Source organism: Diceros bicornis, chromosome 4 (assembly GCF_020826845.1).
Source record: "Diceros bicornis minor isolate mBicDic1 chromosome 4, mDicBic1.mat.cur, whole genome shotgun sequence".
Classification (NCBI taxonomy): domain Eukaryota; kingdom Metazoa; phylum Chordata; class Mammalia; order Perissodactyla; family Rhinocerotidae; genus Diceros; species Diceros bicornis.
The window spans coordinates 71727150-71744193 of NC_080743.1; the positions used below are offsets into that span (position 1 = coordinate 71727150).

The following is a 17044-nucleotide window of genomic DNA, read 5'->3' on the forward strand; positions in this document are numbered from 1 at the left end:
AAAATGCACTCTAGGTCCATCCATGTTGTCACAAATGGCAAGATTTCATCTTTTTTATAGCTGAATAATATTCCATCATACACACACACACACACACACACACACATATATATATATACCACATTTTCTTTACGCATTCATCCACCGATGGACGCTCAGCTTACTTCCATATCTTGCCTATTGTAAATAATGCTGCAATGAAAATGGGGGTGCAGATATCTTTTCAAGTTGGTGTTTTCACTGTGGGACTATTCTTAAACATAAACATCCTGCTGGAAAAATGTCAACCTGGGGTTTTCTTTGGAGCTTCTGCTAGTTTAGTTGAGGTCTACTGCGGAGAGAACAGTCACTCCCATATCCAAGGAAGCTGTGACTTTCTAGTCATCCTACCTAGAGAGTTTCAGTCCATCAGGGACAATTGTCTCATAAACAGATAAATCCCAATCATCGTGTTCTAAGTACCACAACTAAGGATGAACCACATGCTGTGAGTCCACAGATGAATGAGGAAGGGGTTCAAATGAACAGGCTAGACACTTACTACATGTCCTGAATAGCATCAGGCAATTTCCATACATTAACTCATTTTATCCTGACAATAAGCCTGTGAGGACCATTTCAGCCTTTTACAGTTGAGAAAACTTAGTCTCAGTCTCACCCCCATGCTGCTCTCCAGGATGACTTGCTCCCACCTCCATTGTCTAGCAAGTTCTTATTCATCCTTCAAGGTCTAACTCAAGTGTTACCTCCTCCAGGAAGCCTTCCCTGGTGTTCCCGGTCTGGTTTGATGCCCTTATCTTTTCTAACAACAGCCTGCATTTACTTGTATCTTAGCACTTACCATACTGTGTTACTATATTTGTTTATTTCCCTGTCTTTTCCACTAAACCGAGAGGGGAAAAAATAGTGTCAGGTTTTGTTTCCTCACTCCTAGCACGGTAGCTGGCACTGCCCAGGTAGCAAATGGCAGAGCCTAGACTCAAACTGTCAATCTGAAGCCCACGCTGTCCCCTGTGTGCGCTGTCAAGGACAGCAAAGATGATTTGGAGAGCCATCACATCACAAAGTACAAGATGACTCAATTATGAAGTGATCTCACGCTGAAAGTTCATCTGAAGGAAAGAGAGGAGGGCAGTTTCCAAGACCTTGAGCCAGAAAAGCCAAAAATCTTCCCAGACGGCCACTGATTGGAAAGAACAATTTTAGACTCTTCTGAGGCCCCGGAAGGCTGTGACATTTAAAGAGGCCAATGTATACCTTGAGCTTGTTACTAAGACAACATGTGACAGGTGAGGTAGGAGCCAGCCCCCACTTGCTGGATACAGAGCCGTGAACTCCACTGGGACAGCAGCTGTCCTGCTCCACAGCCAAGCCATCTGAAGGATACCGACTTTCCCTTCCAGCTTCGGCTTTCCAAAAACAGACCGAAGGGCCCTGCAACTCTCCTTTTTATTCTGCCTTACACAGAGAGACTGTGCCTTTCATTTCTGTAACCCCAGGGCGAGGCCCAGTGCCCGGCACCAGGCCCAGAGCTATGGGACAGACAGGAACAAGATTTTGCTTCACACATTCATCCACCGAGGAGCCCCCAAAGTGTAAGACATGGGGGTAAGCGACATTTTAGGTGGTACTTTAAGTGATATAGAGGCAAACTTTTTAAAAATATTAATAGTTTTATATTTATTTTTACTGTTTCCTTCTGTTGTTAGCAAGTGACCGAGCTTCCATTTTAGGAAGATAAAACTATCTTCCTAAAAATAGCTATTTAAATTTTCAAAAAAAAGAGTAAATTGACCTAAGAAACAGTCTAAGTACAAGGACACTGGATATGTAGACCATCATGAAAATAGTATGCAAAGGAATAATGTTTAAGAGAAACATCGACCTGCACCAAAATATATAAATACGGACTGTGGAGAGTTCACAAGTTGTTTCAAGAATTAAATAAGATGATGTGAGAGAGATTTGAAACTAAAAGTACACGGTTTTTATTATTATTAATAATAATAAAAATTAAGACAATCAGAATATGCCTTGACTCCTCAGTGATGAGAATGGTACATGGTTGAGATAGAATGAAATAGTGAGTTAAAGTTTGGTTTGCAAGGGTCTTAAAAATGTGGTTTATTTCTGCTAAGTCAATGACCCAGAAGAGGTGGGCTACTTTATAACTACTTTTTTAAAAAAATAAAACTCAAAAAGACAAATACATCTTACACACATGCATTTTGGTTCTTTGCCTCTCACAATGACCGAGTGGTTCTTAGAAATAAATAGCTTTGCTTTCAGAAAAGGTGGAAAACAATGCCTTTAATGACAAAGTGTTTCTCACTGGAAAATGAATCCATTCTCACAAACAGACACTAAAGCGTACCTGTCCGCAACATTTTCATCAGCCTCTTTCTCTCCTGCTCCTTTTTTTTCATAGCTACTTGGAAACTGGAGCCAGTACCAAAAGGAACCACAAGTTTTCCAGAAACCTGGTATTTAGTCCAAATCCAAAGTCAAGTTTTTCTCTAACGCTTCTCTCTGGTCCCTTCAGCCCAATTCTCCCCAGCCTGTGCATCCCATCGGCCTTGCTGGCTCCCTGACCTACACTTTCTTGATTCTCTTTAGCCACTCTTATCATGCCCACTGCCAGACGCCTGGGAAATGCACAAATTCTGTACTCTGTAGAATTCATTCTCTTTGCTCAGGCAATGATTTTTATAAAAATCAACTTATTCTGTGGGAAACGGCTAGTGGACATTCTCAGGAGCTTCTCTTCTCTCCTGGCAATATACCTAAGAAAACTCTTTTTTATTCCTGGGCCTCATGCTCCCCAGTAAGGAGCCAGCACTCGGTGGCCTCCAAGACCCCTTCCAGAGCTCTTCCTTGAACATCGAGGCAGGCTATGGCTCACCGACGTCGAGAAGAAGGAAGCGCAGGTGGCAGTGGTCTGGAATGGTCTGAGTCTGGACCACTTGCCAGAAGCCCCTGTCATCATCAACCGGACCATGTTAGACTTTCAGGCTGTTGGGGATTCCAAATCGCAGGCTGCGATGCTGAGTGTCACCAGGAACCAAAGCCAGTACGCAACCTGCAGGGTGCATACACTACACTGATTTCTAAAGTCCTCAGGGCACTACGGTGGCAGGCGTGTGGTCTACGCAGAACACAAGATTCTGAAGCCAAGAAGTCCTAGCCTAGATTCGAGGCTCCACTGCTTTCCAGTCATGTAAACTTGAGCAAGGAACTTGACCTCTCTGAACCGCAGTTGCCTCACTCTTAAGTGGAGATGTACACGTCTACCTCGGGGGACTGCTGGGAGCACCTGGGACCACTGGCCCAGTGGTAGCAGCTGCAATTATTGACTATATTGTAAATGTTATGAGGGAGGGGCCTCGTCTGGCTTGAACGCCATTGTAGAAGATTATGTACGTAACGGGTTTAGCCCAAGCCAGGCCAATACTAAATGCTGTTAAGGATAGGCATTGCGATACACTGTAAGTTGTTTATAATATTGAATTTTCTGAATTGGTTAGTCAATAGCCCCTGCTCTGAGCCCAGAGTGCCTCCTCCATCATCCCAGCCACCCCAATCATTCCCCCAGGACCCCCCAGATCTCCCCATAATGCAGCCAGGCACAAATAGATGCTCCATACTGACTTAATGCCTGATGCCCTACTGGTTGTCATGTATTTTTTATTTCACTCCCTTGCTGTTAACGATTATCATCATGGTGCCTAGCACTGTGCCTGGAACGTGGTAGATGCTCAAAAAATATTTGTTGACCAATCAATGAATGGGATAATTTTTTGTTAATTAATGTATATAACTGTATGCAGAGTTCATCAATAGAAATTATTTGCATAAGAAATCTATGCCCCTGATGTTTACCAAAACCGAAATCACTGAAATCTCTGAATAGCGAATTGTGTGTGTGTCTGTGTGCTGAGGGAGACTTCTTGAGAAAGAGAAGCCTGGGTGCTTAGAACTACAGAATTCTTACCAAGGTGAGGAAGTTGCTTAGCAACCTCATCCTCAGCCAATGGAAGTAAAATGTCAAACATGAGTCTTCCTGACTGGCTAGACAAGGGAGCAAATGGCTTGGCGTTTCCACCCCTCTGCTGCTGTGCCAGGGTGGAGAGTTGGCTATCCCATTAGCAACCCTCTTCACGGTGGAATGGAAACTTGTAATGAATCATTGATAATAGCTAATACCCAGCCATGGGGAAGGGGACAGAGGTAAAGACTGGCTATGTTTCAGAGTCAGGACCCTCCATTGGAAGTCCAGGGAGCATCACAGGGCCCTGTCCCATTCTCCTCTCTCCCAGGGTGGGTGGCACAATCGCACACTCAAGCCTGGCTCCTTTTCTCCAATGGAGGGATGTGGTACATAAGCTTAAGAATCATAGAATATTCAGACACCTGGCTTGTTCTTCCTAGTCTAAGAGAAACTTATTCACACATCCTTTCCCTGCTTGGCTCGTAATATGCAGACAGGCTGCTAAGGGAGGTAGGCAGGGGCTTGCCATACGAAGGCATTTAACTGACACTTTAATGTCACCTCCTCCTCTGAGTAACAATAACAACAACAGATAATATTTATTGAGCAATTGCCATGAGCCAGACATGGTTCTAAACACTTTACATATATTATCATACCTACAAACACTTTTGAGGTTAGTACTCTTAGCCCTATTGTACAAATGCAAAAACTGGGGAACAGAGAAAGTAAGCAACTTGCCCAAGGGAACATGGCTAGTAAATTATACAAGTGGCACTTGAATCTAGGCAAAAAGCAGCAGATCTGGATTTTAATCCCAGCCCCACCAGGTACTATACTGCTGTGCAACTCTGTAGAGCTCTTAGTCAGGACAGCTCTTCCTTCATGGCTCCCCAGCCCAATTTCTGCCCCTCCTCCTGTCTTTCCCAACTCAACTCGTGGCCTCTCTCAGGATTTTGACCCTGGCACTTTCTGACCAGGATACTCCCCATCCCGAGCTCCCAGCTCAGCCCAACCTTTTCCTCCCTCTTCCTTCCACAGAAGAGGCACTCAGGGATTTGCTAATATGCATCTTACATTTAAATTGCTATCAGCACTTTCACATAAACATCAGAGCTGCACAGCCACCCTGAGATTGGACAGGAAGGTATCTTATAGGCACAGAACTCTACATTTTAATAGATATGGAAGCCAAAAGATGCTGAACTGTCAGGGAGTAGGAGGCAGAAGTAGAAGCCGCATGTTTTGATGGGAAGCCTTCTCTGCCGCCAAAGCCCTTTCTGGCTTTCTCAATGAGGACAAGAGAGGAACAGTGATGGAAGTGGAGAGCGTCTGGGAGAAGAGACTCTCCTTCCGCCCGCAGGTTCAGCCCCCTTAGCCTCCCAGCAGGAATGTGAGGACACAAAGATGCAGCAGCCCACGGATGGGCTGACTCCTACGTGCAGCCCCGACCAGCCCAGCCGGCCAGCCTTTCAGAGCCCGCACAGGGCACTTCCTCCTGCTTCGTGCAGTCCAAAAAGGAGGGCTGGCTGGCTGTTCAGCGTAGGGGTGGCGGGGTGGCGGTTGCTTCTTCTAGTGCTTGGATGGGGGGAGGGGGAGAGTGGCATCCCTTCCTTTCTCTCCCTCTTCTCTACTCCCCCCTCCATTCCTCCCATCTCCTTCCACCCCCGCCCCCTCCCCTAAAATCTGTAGTGATGGAGGTAGTGAAAAGCAGGCAAAGATTGATAATCAGCCTCATTATTACCAGCATTATATATAATTATAGCAAAACCTCACTCATTTGGATCAATTGAGAGAAAAATCAGTCTAAATTCGTGACAAGTTGGCAGATTACTTTTAAATTACATTTTTATTACTTCTAAGTAATACACGTGAAGAGTTTGTGTTTCAAGTACCACAAGCTAATGGTTATTAAGTGGGGACTTTATAAAATCTGCTTTAAAAGACTCTTTTGTAATTAACACCCCGTTAATATGCTAATGATGCTCCACTATGCTTTTTAAATTGCTTGAAAACAGATGTAACTTAAATAGGCTCAACACTTCTACAACCTTATTTGCTTAACAACCTTTTTCTGGTTATTTTTTTGGTGAATGAGCAAATATAAACAAGATCATACCATGACCAATTTAATCACCATTCCAAATTAATTATGCCATAAATTAATAAGGCCATATTGCTTGGGGTTAGAAACCAGACTTACAGGACTTGAAGAACCACTTCATTTTAGAGAAGAGAAAATAATCCCAGAGAGGTTGCATGACTTGCTCAAGGCCACACAGTCAGGACAAAAACACTGGGTCTTCTGGCTCCCAGGTCCAAGCTTACTTCATCCACTACAAACTTCCTTAAATTCATAAAACTCTCTATAATTATACGCTATTTATTTCCATATCAGTTTTGGGTTCAGTCAGTGAAAAAATATCTGTTGAATGCCTACTATGTGCCAGGCCCTGTGCTAGGGACTGTGGGTACAGTGGTCCTTCCTGGATGCCACTCTCTATTCCATTCACGCTTCAAACTGACTCAGAGTAGTCGGTAGGGCAGGAATTATCCCCATTAGACAGATTAGAAAACTGAGGTTCAGAACGATAAAGCGGCCTTTTCAAGTACGTGTGAATTATTATAAACCTAGAGACTGAGTTTGGTCTGGCACAATTTCTGTCAACCTTTCTGCACATAATTAATGGTGTTTTGCTTGCACACTACCTTTCCCACCCAGGACCAAATTATGAACCTTGCCAGTACAGATGGACATTATGCCATCCCTAACACATAAGAGGCACCAGAGGATCCTGGAGCAGGGGATCCACTAACAAGGAATGGCTGTCTGTCTCTTTAAACCACTTCTATATACTGGTACACCCTGTACCAGTCGGTTCACCAAGACAAATGCCATTGAGTGTTTCAGGCGTTTGCTGAGTGCCCCCACCTCACCCCTTGTTCCTGAAGTCCTTGAACACTAATTCTGTTCACACCCAACTCTTGAATCCAGGATCTCAATCTCTTTTTCTGTCTCTCTGGACTTCTTGTGCAGATATGCTCTCCGTAGCCTCTAAATATGGACTGTCTTCTAAAAGCTGCAGTCATCTTAAAATATAGTGAACTACATTCCTAGCGCAATGTTACCACTGGATAATGCACACAGCATTATTCGTTCTCAGGTTCTGAATACCTAAAGTCCTTGGATTCATTCACTTAACCTCAGCCTCAAGAAACATTTCCAGAAAAAATTCATCTCTAAATGTTCTGCAGACTTCAGAGCTTACAACTAGTTTATACCTTCCTTCAGGGCCAGGGACTGGTCTTAATTCTTGGTATCCTGCACAACCCTTGCACAAGCCAAATGCTTAGCCAATGTGTGCTCAATGACTGATTGATGGGCATTCCCAGAGCAGTCTAGGATAGTCTTTCCCTGCTGGTGATCTCTAACCTTTGCTCTGCTCCCAGCATCACTGGGGCTGAGAAAACACAGGTACCATGAGCCCCAAACCCTCCAAGAGACTACTTCCTCATGACACTAGTGACCAGCAAAAGGAGGGACAAAGGAGATGCTGAGAAACAGAAATGAAACCCAGACTACCAGCCTAGAAGAAACATCCCAATATATTTATTAAGCACTTTCTTTGCCACTCCTCTGACTTCTTATAAATGCTTTTTGAATTAAAGATCACGCGCCTTTCCATTTTTTAAGTTCAGATGTTGAATTCTGAAATCACATCAGGAGTTTGAGATTGGTCTTGAAACTAGAAACTCTTGCTGTCTCCCTCACCTTTTCCCAGTTACAGTATCTGATAAAGGGAGCAAGGGGCTCCAGGTCATTTAATTTGCAATCGAGGAAACTCAGGGGATCATGATTCATAGAGGTTACTGGTCTGGGGACAGGAACTCCTGAAGATTATGGGGGTGGGAGGTCCCAGGTCACAGCTCTCTTTCTGCTGGATCTCATGAGCACCTGCCCTGGAATGATTTGTTAAAACATAATTTTCTGGAACTGGTGCAGAATCCATGTCTTACTTACGTCACTTTGTCAGCATCTCATGGTGCATAGTCTGACACTTTAAGGACAGGCATACCTCCTCTAAGAAAAATCTACACACAAAATTCTAGCTGAATTTATTACTATCATCTCCAATTTTTCTGAAATGGGAAAGGGGAACTAATTTTTGTTGTGTGTTTACAGTTTTCCAGGCTTTATTTTATTTAATCCCTACACTATGGAATGTTAACCCTGACCCTATGTGGTTGGTAGTTACTGAGTTACTTTACCAAAGGCTAGGGGGACGACTGTTTGTAGCTTAGCCTCCCTCTCCTCCTCCTGCCACCCCCAGGGCCCCCCCACCCTAGGGGGCTCAGGGGAACCTAGTTTGAAGACCACAAACAACTACAGGTCCTGCGAAAGGCACACCTCCTTTTTCAAGAGTCCCCATCTGTAACAGAGGACCTGCAGGCCTCTCCGTCTAGCTTTGAAGATTCAGCTCTGTGATGGGAAAGCTGGGGAAGGAAGAGCTGTTTAGAGCTAGTGTTGGAAATCACTGCTAACCGGCAAACAATCAGAAATGGTAATAAAACTTCTCCAGAACGATTGCCCAGGCCTCGGCAAACTTACTGGGACACAGCACATCCCTGTGCATTAGTTGATGCACTGACCACAGCTGCTTTCGCTCTACGACAGGAGATTTGAGCAGTTGTGACAGAGATCCTATAGCCAGCAAAGACTAAAACGTTTATTATCTGGCTCTTAAGAGGAAAAGAATAAAGTGAGGTCCACCCAGAAAAATTTTGACCTTTGTTGTATTAACACCTTCAAGGGCCCAGTTCCCTGCCCCCTACTCGCAGTCACTATACTCATTTGCTGCAATTACGCATGTTCAAAAGAAAAAAAACTGCATTATGATCCCTAAGTTGTGAAGAGCACAGAGTAAGAACTGAATATATTAGTTGTTGTTCTTACACATAACTCACCCATGTGAGGCAAATCTGGGATTCCATCCCTACACCCCACCTCCTCTCCGCCCCACGCCCCCAGCAAGCAGCACGCACAGTGCCAGGCTTAAGCACAACAGCCCTGGCATCTGCCAGGATTGGGATCCCGGGTCCACTCCTTACCAACTGGGAGATCTTGAGCAGGTTACTCAACCTCCCTGTGGCTCGACACTCCTGTCTGTAAAATGGGGATGGTAATAAGAATAGTGCCTTATCTCCAGGGGCCCTTGAGAACATTAAATGAGATGGTGCATGTAACACCCTTGGAAGAGAGTTTGGCACATAGCAGGTCCTAATAAATGTTAGTTATTATTTTCTCTCTTTTGTGAAGATCACTGAGCCAGAATTTGGGTCAATCTCATGAGAGCCATCGAAACCTAGACATTCTAGAAAATAAACTTCTTACATTCCCTGGGCCTCTGTGTCTTCTACTTTCAAATAAGAAGAGAAAATAGCAGCTTCCTCTCGGAGCCCCTGGCATCCCAGCCACCCAGTTCTGGTGGCTAAGTTCTCTGCAGATACAGAAGCTACATAATGAGGGGAAGGAAGAGGTGGAGAATTTAGATTACTCTGTGCACAATTTCTTCCCCCAGTTGCTATTCAGCTATCTCTTGGTGAGATTGTAAATGTTTCAAAAAATAGTTTATACTAAATATGTTCCTTCCTAAATCTCATAAACAGTTACTCCTTCCTACATAAACCCTAACCACTTACGCCCATGATAGGACCCTGCTAGCCACCCACACATCTGTGGAGGGGAAAATTATGTTCTGGCATAAAAATACACACACACACACACAAACACACACACCCTCCTCCCACATCCTCATATTACCTCCCATACATACAAACAGGCACACACACGTATGCACACACACACACAAGCACTTCCAACTCAATCCCTCCTCTATGGCTATTCTTAGGTGAAAAGCAGAGTATTCTATATAAATGGTCAGGGTCGGTTGGGTAGGACTCTTGCAAATCAGTAGGCCCCCAGGAGAAGCCACCAATTAATTCTTCAGAGGTCACTACTGCTCCTGAGTGACTGCTAATCTATTCTGTGTTTTATTCCTCAATGGCCAGTCCATGGTGTCTGCAACCACTGGGCAGTGCCGAGGCTGGATTAGGGATCGTCACTCCCTCAAGGCTTCCTGGAGAGGACTCTGTGGCCCACAGAAGCCACGAGAAGCAGCTCAGCAGAGCATGGAATCTGGAGCCAGACTACCTGGGTTCAAATCCTTGGCTGTGCCATTCTCTAGCTATGGGATCTTAAACAAGTTACTTCACCTCACAGTACCTCAGATTCTTCATCTATAAAAGGAATATGATGATGATGGTAACAGTACCTACTCAGAAGGTCGTCATGACAATTAAATAAGTTGATATCGGTAAAGTGCTTACAATGTTAGCTGGCACTTAGTAAGTGCTACAGCATGCTCATTAGATGAAATGAGAGAAGTCCCCTCTCTCCGATCTCCTTCTCACTCTGAGGATTACTGCACAATTGGATGGGGGGATTACAGGCTTTGTTTTGCCATCTTCTTAGAGGCAGCAACTGTCTCATCCAGGCAAGCAAATCTCTTACTGAGCAGCTGGCAAAGCCAGGACTTGGCAGGGAAGGAGAAGAGAAGGGTCCTCTCCTCATCATATGGCAGAGTCCGCAGCTGGGAGAGTGGGCACCTTTGGGGGGCCACTGCAACTCAGGTGGTCACCACCCTTTGGCCAGTTTGCCTAGTCTCGTGTTCACTGATCGGATGATAGTCTGACATCTGGTACACACAGCCCCAGACACAAATCCCAGGTGTTATTTCCCAAGGGTGACATTGCTTCCCTAGAGATCCTCAGGCAAATCACAGGAGCCCCCTGTGGCTCCATTTGCTAATAAATAAAAGGGCAGGGGGGACTCATCAAATCATTTAATATGTGCAGTGCAACTCTCCGTGTTGGGGCAAAGGCTGGCAGAGGCTGCAGGTGACACCCACTCCAATCCTCATGTTTCTCCTGTACCTGCGGGCAAGTCCTGCCTCCCTCCCTCCCTCCCTCACCACGGCAACTTCTCAGACAGACCTCCCGGCAGCTGGGGGCCATGTCTTTGGTTCAATGTTTCAGCAGCCACTTAACTGGTACATGCAAACAAAATGGAAAAAATCAACAGAACTAAACAAAATAATTGTTCTCCTCCCTCAGGAATGACAAGGAAAAGTAGCGGTCGAGGGAGTCATTTAAACAACCTAAATGGTCCTCTCCTCTCCCGTTCCCCCTATTATAGCAGCCCACTTTCTTCCATGGCTGCACTGTTGTATTTCCTTTTATCTGAAATGTAATTTCACTAAATAAACCGGAGCCCCTGCAATTATGAAAATCTGAACGAGCAATGTATGTGGGTCTTGTGGATTTAATTTTATTTCACCAGATTCCTAATTCATTATTCTACAGTAACGTTGAATTTTTTTTTTTTTTTTTTTTGCTGAGGAAGATTTACCCTGAGCTAACATCCATGCCAATCTTCCTCTATTTTTTAGTATGTGGACTGCCAGCAAAACATGGTTGCTAACAGAGCAGTGCAGATCTGAGCCCGGGAACCGAACCCGGGCCGCCAAAGCGGAGCGTGCTGAACTTAACCACTAGGCCACTGGGGCTGGCCCAGTAATGTTTGACTTTTAAATTAATTTGCATATTAGTACTTAAGCAAAACAGAGGGGATGAAAATATTAACTTTTATTAAGTAGCAAAGATATGGACAACATCATGGTAGCTGCTTTTTCATGTACTAGTGCATCTAATTCTCACAACAATAATCTGAGGATGGGATTATAAACTCCATTTTAGAGATAAGACACTGAGGCTCAGAGAGGTTCAATATCTTGCCCAAGGTCACACAGCTAATAAGTGAAAAGCTAGGAACCAAACTCAGTTCCCTCTCTCTGTCTCTCTCTCTCTGTCTCTCTCTCTCTCTGTCTTTCATGCTTTTTTCACTCTATCAGATTGAAGGAACACTGTTATAAGTTTGAGTCAAGGGCTTTTCTGGAGGGGCTCTCTCACTCAACCCCACATAAACTTGGACTAGTGCCTGCCTTCCTTGAGGCCTCAGTTTACATGTTTATAAAATGAGATGGGTAAGATGCTCTTTGAGCTCTTTGATGCTCACATTTCAAGATGCCAGCAGGCAGCCTCCATTGAATTTTGGACTAGACCTTCTTTCTTCAATCTTTATCTTAGTTCTCTCCCTAAATCTTTCTGCCTTCAACCCTTTTATTCACCCCAAGTGTCACAGAGGGTCTCCTTGGCAGTCATGAAGCCATAACCTCACAGACCTCAGGGGTCCTGAGAATCTCGTGGATCAGCATGCTCCTCAGACAACTGAATCACAGGGAAAAGGAAAAGGCACTTCTCAGCTGTGAATGGGACCAAGATGGGAGCTGAGAAAGCTTTTCACACCCAGGACCCAACTATAAACTGGAGATCAGATGTCCAGGTCACAGCCTTGGCCAACACTCTCACTGGGTCATGTCACAAGACTGGCCCCAAAAACTTAAACATTACCTCTTTCAGGAACACATCATGGCCCCCTACCCACTGTGTCCAAGCAATAACCTCCTTGTACATCTGATATGGCACACACCACACAGTATTATAACGTGTCTGTGTAATAAGCCTACTCTGGTCCAAGTGGCAGAGACTGTCTCATTCACATCTATATTCCCAACACCTAACACCATGCTTGGCTCGTAAAAACTACCCAGTGCACCCTGAATGAATGAGCAAGCCCCCTGGCCCAATGCCTCCCAGCCAGGGACCACATCCACCTTGCAATGTCCCACCATGCCTCATGGAGGGTTCTGCCCAGCAAAGTAGGCAAGCTTTGCTCCCAAGCCTTCAGATGAATCGCCTGTCTGTCCACAAAGGAGGTCAGGAGATCAGGGACATTTCAGTTCTCAAGACCTAACAAGAATTTCTGCTTTGTCCTGCCTGCCAGCATCCGCAGGGCAAAAGCTCCCCTTCGGCTCCCAAGAACACGATCTACATGCCACCAGCTGACAAGCGAGAGGCCAGTTGGTCAGCTGTTGGTTCCATTTACTCAAAGCTGGGCAACTATGCTGCTTCTGTCACTGAATCCAGGGATCCTTGGGTCACATATGCCTGGGTGTCAAGGTAGCTCCTGCGAAGTGTGACCCGGCTACCCTGCCTGGCTTGGTGACTTGGATCTTCACCTTGCAGTTCTCTGTTATAAGAGCCGAGACCCCCTACACCTAGATCCTGACCGTCAAAGTGCAAGTGAGACCTTTGCAATGGAATTGGGGGCAGCAGCAGGGGAGGGGACAAGAGGCTATTAGCAAATCAAAAGGGGAGAAAACAGAGGAAGGAAAACATGGTGGCAAATTAAAGTGCTATGTTTTCTTTTTAAAAATCCAATTACAGGGAAATCTGCTTTTAAATAAAACCATCATGCTCTTGTTATGAAGTATCCCAGGGACCCTTAATACCTAGGCAAAACCTTTTAATTATATTTTTTCTCATTGTAAGTTGGATCATAGGTACATCATAGTAATTTCCCTTCAACTCTCCCACTTTTCACACCCACGCAAACACACTGGTGATAACAATGCTCTTATTCTATCTTTGTCTCAGACACATTCTCAAGCATGTTGATTACACACTCTCCTTAGAATATCCCCATATCCTCTCATTTGTTCACTCCTTCTGATACGCACATATCCTCACCTACGGACCCTTCTCTCTCTCTGTGCCTCTCTCTCTCCCTCTTCCTCTCTCTCATGCACGCACATACACACATTCACATGAAAACACACTGTATGTGCATGTAAACATATATGCCTTCCTTCTAATTCAGTACTAATCCAGTTATCCATATTTCCCGATCTCCCCTCCGCCTCTCCAGACAGGTCCACGCAGTGAAGCCCAAGTGAAATACTTACCGCCAAAGCCTGTGGGAAACTTCATGAAGTGAGAATAATTTCCATACATGTTTACTCTTCAGTTCATATTCCTCTCTCGTGCGTCTTCTAAATATCACGGCCTCTCCCGGCTCAAAGCGCAGCCGGGCTTCCTTCAACTTGGGCTAACAAGAGTGGTCATCGCTTCCTAGCAGCCCGGGGAGCTCAGGCTGGCCCAGCCCTCTGGGATTAGTCAGGAATCTGCCTCTAGATCTGAGAGTCCACATAGTGCGTCGGAGCCGGCTGTGGCGGCAGCAGCTGGTGCCTGTCAGTAATCACGCATAATGCCGCCGCCGCCGCCGCCGCCACTGTTACTCTTGCCACCGCCGTCGCAGCCGCTTGAGATCCTGTTGCTAGTTTGATTAACTCAGGGCTGGGCTGCTGCGTGCGACTCTTTCAGCTCCCTGCTCGCCCCCAGAGGTCCCTACCGGTGGCACGATCTATTATCTAGGAAACCAATCGATGTCTGACCGCCCCAGAGCAGGTCAGGAGAGTCGGGGGGAGGTGGCAGGGGGTGGAAGACGCTTTAGGTAGCTTTTCCTTGACTTGCACCCACAAAAATCAATGGGGTTTTATTAAAATGCATTTTCCCACTCCGGCTTCTGTCTATCCAAAGCACTTGGTATTTGATCTGGGAAAGGAGGTGGGGGTAGGGGCCAAGAGAGAACAGAGCTCTTTCATAAGCACAAGATTGCAAAAGTGTGAGACTTGATCCCCAGCTACGGAAACTAAAAGAGAGCGGCCCTTAGATTTGGGGTGGGCCTCTCCTGCTTTGGGGCTGGAAGCATTTGTGCTCTAACAATGGAAGCTTGGCAAGTGTAGTTGGAAGCCAGAGCTCACTCACATGGAAGACAGACAGGTAGGAAGGACCTGTTGGCTGGACATGGTGGTCATTCTCTGATGTTTCACTGGGGGGATGAATTCTCCTTATATACCACTGTCATTGCGCCACCTGTTCCAAAAGCACCACTAAGTCCTCACTGACCAGAGACATCCTTGGGTGGAACCAACCCACAGATCAGAGTCTAAGTACCCCTTTGATGTTTGGGTCTATCATACACTTTCCTGACAAGCCACTGCTCAACCTATACTTGAACACCTCCAATAATGGTGAGCCCACTACTATCCCATTCCCTTTCTAGACGGTTCTTATCATGAGAAAGTTTCTTGTTGCACTGAAATCTGCCTCCTCTCTGCAGCTTCTGCCCACAGGCTCTAGGGTACTCCTTGGAGCCACATAAGAGAAGCCTGTGAGGTCATTTGCAGTGGGACCTCCTGCAAATTCAGAGACAAATCTCCCATGCCCGTCATCTACCTTCTCTAAGCTCTCTTGCCTCTTTCACTCATTCCACATATCACCAACTGTTCAAGTCTATTCACAAGCTATCTTTTGTCCATGAAAGTACTTCAATTGACATAGATACCCTCACGGTGGGGAAGGGGGTTGGCCAGACTTGGATGCAATATTCCAGATACGGTCCAAATCTTCTCCTCAAGATGGATGTGTTGGCAGGGCAATGCGGGTTCTGTCAGCACACCCATCAGGGGTCAGTGTCAGGGGCTGAGCTCTGAGGAGCTGGAACAAGGATGAGAGGTTTTCTCCTGCTGCAGCACGGCACAGAGAGAGCCAGAAAGGTGAGTTAAATCAGGGTCCCAAGGGAAAACATCAAGATTCAAACGCTAGGAAAACCCAGAACAAAAACTAAGAATAAGGGAGGAGGGGACAAAGATGGGGGTCAGTGCAAAAGCAGGTCAGGAAGGAGGAAGAAAGGTCCAGGCCACCACTGTGAAGAGCCTTGGAGTACCTGGAGCTCCCTTGGGTGGGTGCCCGTCTCAGAGCATTGGGTGAGAACCATCACGGGCCCGGGCAGTGCGGGAATACAGGAGGACCATTTGCTTACTTGCCTTAGCTTCTGGGCAGCCCCACATGTTAATTCATGCAGAACTGACTTGACAAATTCTCCCCTCCCCCAAATTGTATTCTCTTTTATACACATTCTCCATCCCATTCTTGGGCAATTGGTTTGGGGGCCAACATGCAAAATCTTCCTATATTCCTCTGAAATAAAAACATTTGGATTCATTCATCATCTCAGATCTTTGGGGATCCTGCTTCTATCGTCCAGCGTATTTCTTATTCCTCCCCCCATTTCATGATTTCTGAAGATCTGATGATCTGCTTTCCATATTTTATCAATTCATTGATAAATATGTTGAAAAGGACGTAGCAAAGACAACATCTTGCAGATATCACCAGAAACTCCATTCATTAGTGCCATGGACACTTTGCTCTCCCGTTTACTAGTTATATGTCCTGGAGAGGCTACATCTGTAGAGAAAGCACCAACTCAGAAGCCAGCCTTGGGGCCGACCCCGTGGCTTAGCGGTTAATTGGACGCGCTCCGCTACTGGCGGCCCGGGTTCGGATCCCGTGCACTCCCTGACGCCCCGCTTCTCCGGTCATGCTGAGGCCGTGTCCCACATACAGCAACTAGAAGGATGTGCAACTATGACATATAACTATCTACGGGGGCTTTGGGGAAAAAAAAAAAAAAAGGAGGAGGATTGGCAATAGATGTTAGCTCAGAGCCAGTCTTCCTCAGCAAAAAGAGGAGGATTAGCATGGATGTTAGCTCAGGGCTGATCTTCCTCACACAAAAAAAAGGAAGCCAGCCTTGCTGGATACAAATCCCAGTTCCATTGCTTCCAGCCTCATGATATTGGCAAGTTGCTGAATCTCCCAGGGCCTCCGTTACCACATATGTTCGTTGTGAGGATTAAATGAATCAATGCATGTTAATCACTTAGAATATGCCAGACACGTAGTAAATGCTCAATATGTGTAAGCTATTTTTATGATGATGATGATGACGTAACTTAAGCAAGTCACATTACCCCTTGTTTCCTTTTTCTTATTTGTAAAATGGTAGAGCAGGGCTGAATGAGTTCTAAAATCCCCTTCAACTTTAAAATTTAATGCAAATTAATTCACCACCCATTCCATAATTGTCCATCTTCTCCGCAGAGGTATCTGAAGCAAGTGTCTTACTGAAGTGCAAACTAGTTTTCTATCATACACCTGTCAGAGAAGGAAACAAGTTATCCCAACACAATT

The 17044-nt window shown here is 45.5% G+C and overlaps 1 protein-coding gene across 1 annotated transcript in view; it reads right to left on the reverse strand.

Moving 5' to 3' along the window:
- Window positions 1-13960, reverse strand: part of RXRG (retinoid X receptor gamma) — a 47501-nt gene extending 33541 nt beyond the window's left edge. The window contains exon 1 of the mRNA XM_058538036.1: window positions 13912-13960. Coding sequence (XP_058394019.1) covers window positions 13912-13960 — 49 coding nt within the window. The remainder of the gene's footprint in view (window positions 1-13911) is intronic.
- Window positions 13961-17044: the final 3084 nt, after the last annotated feature.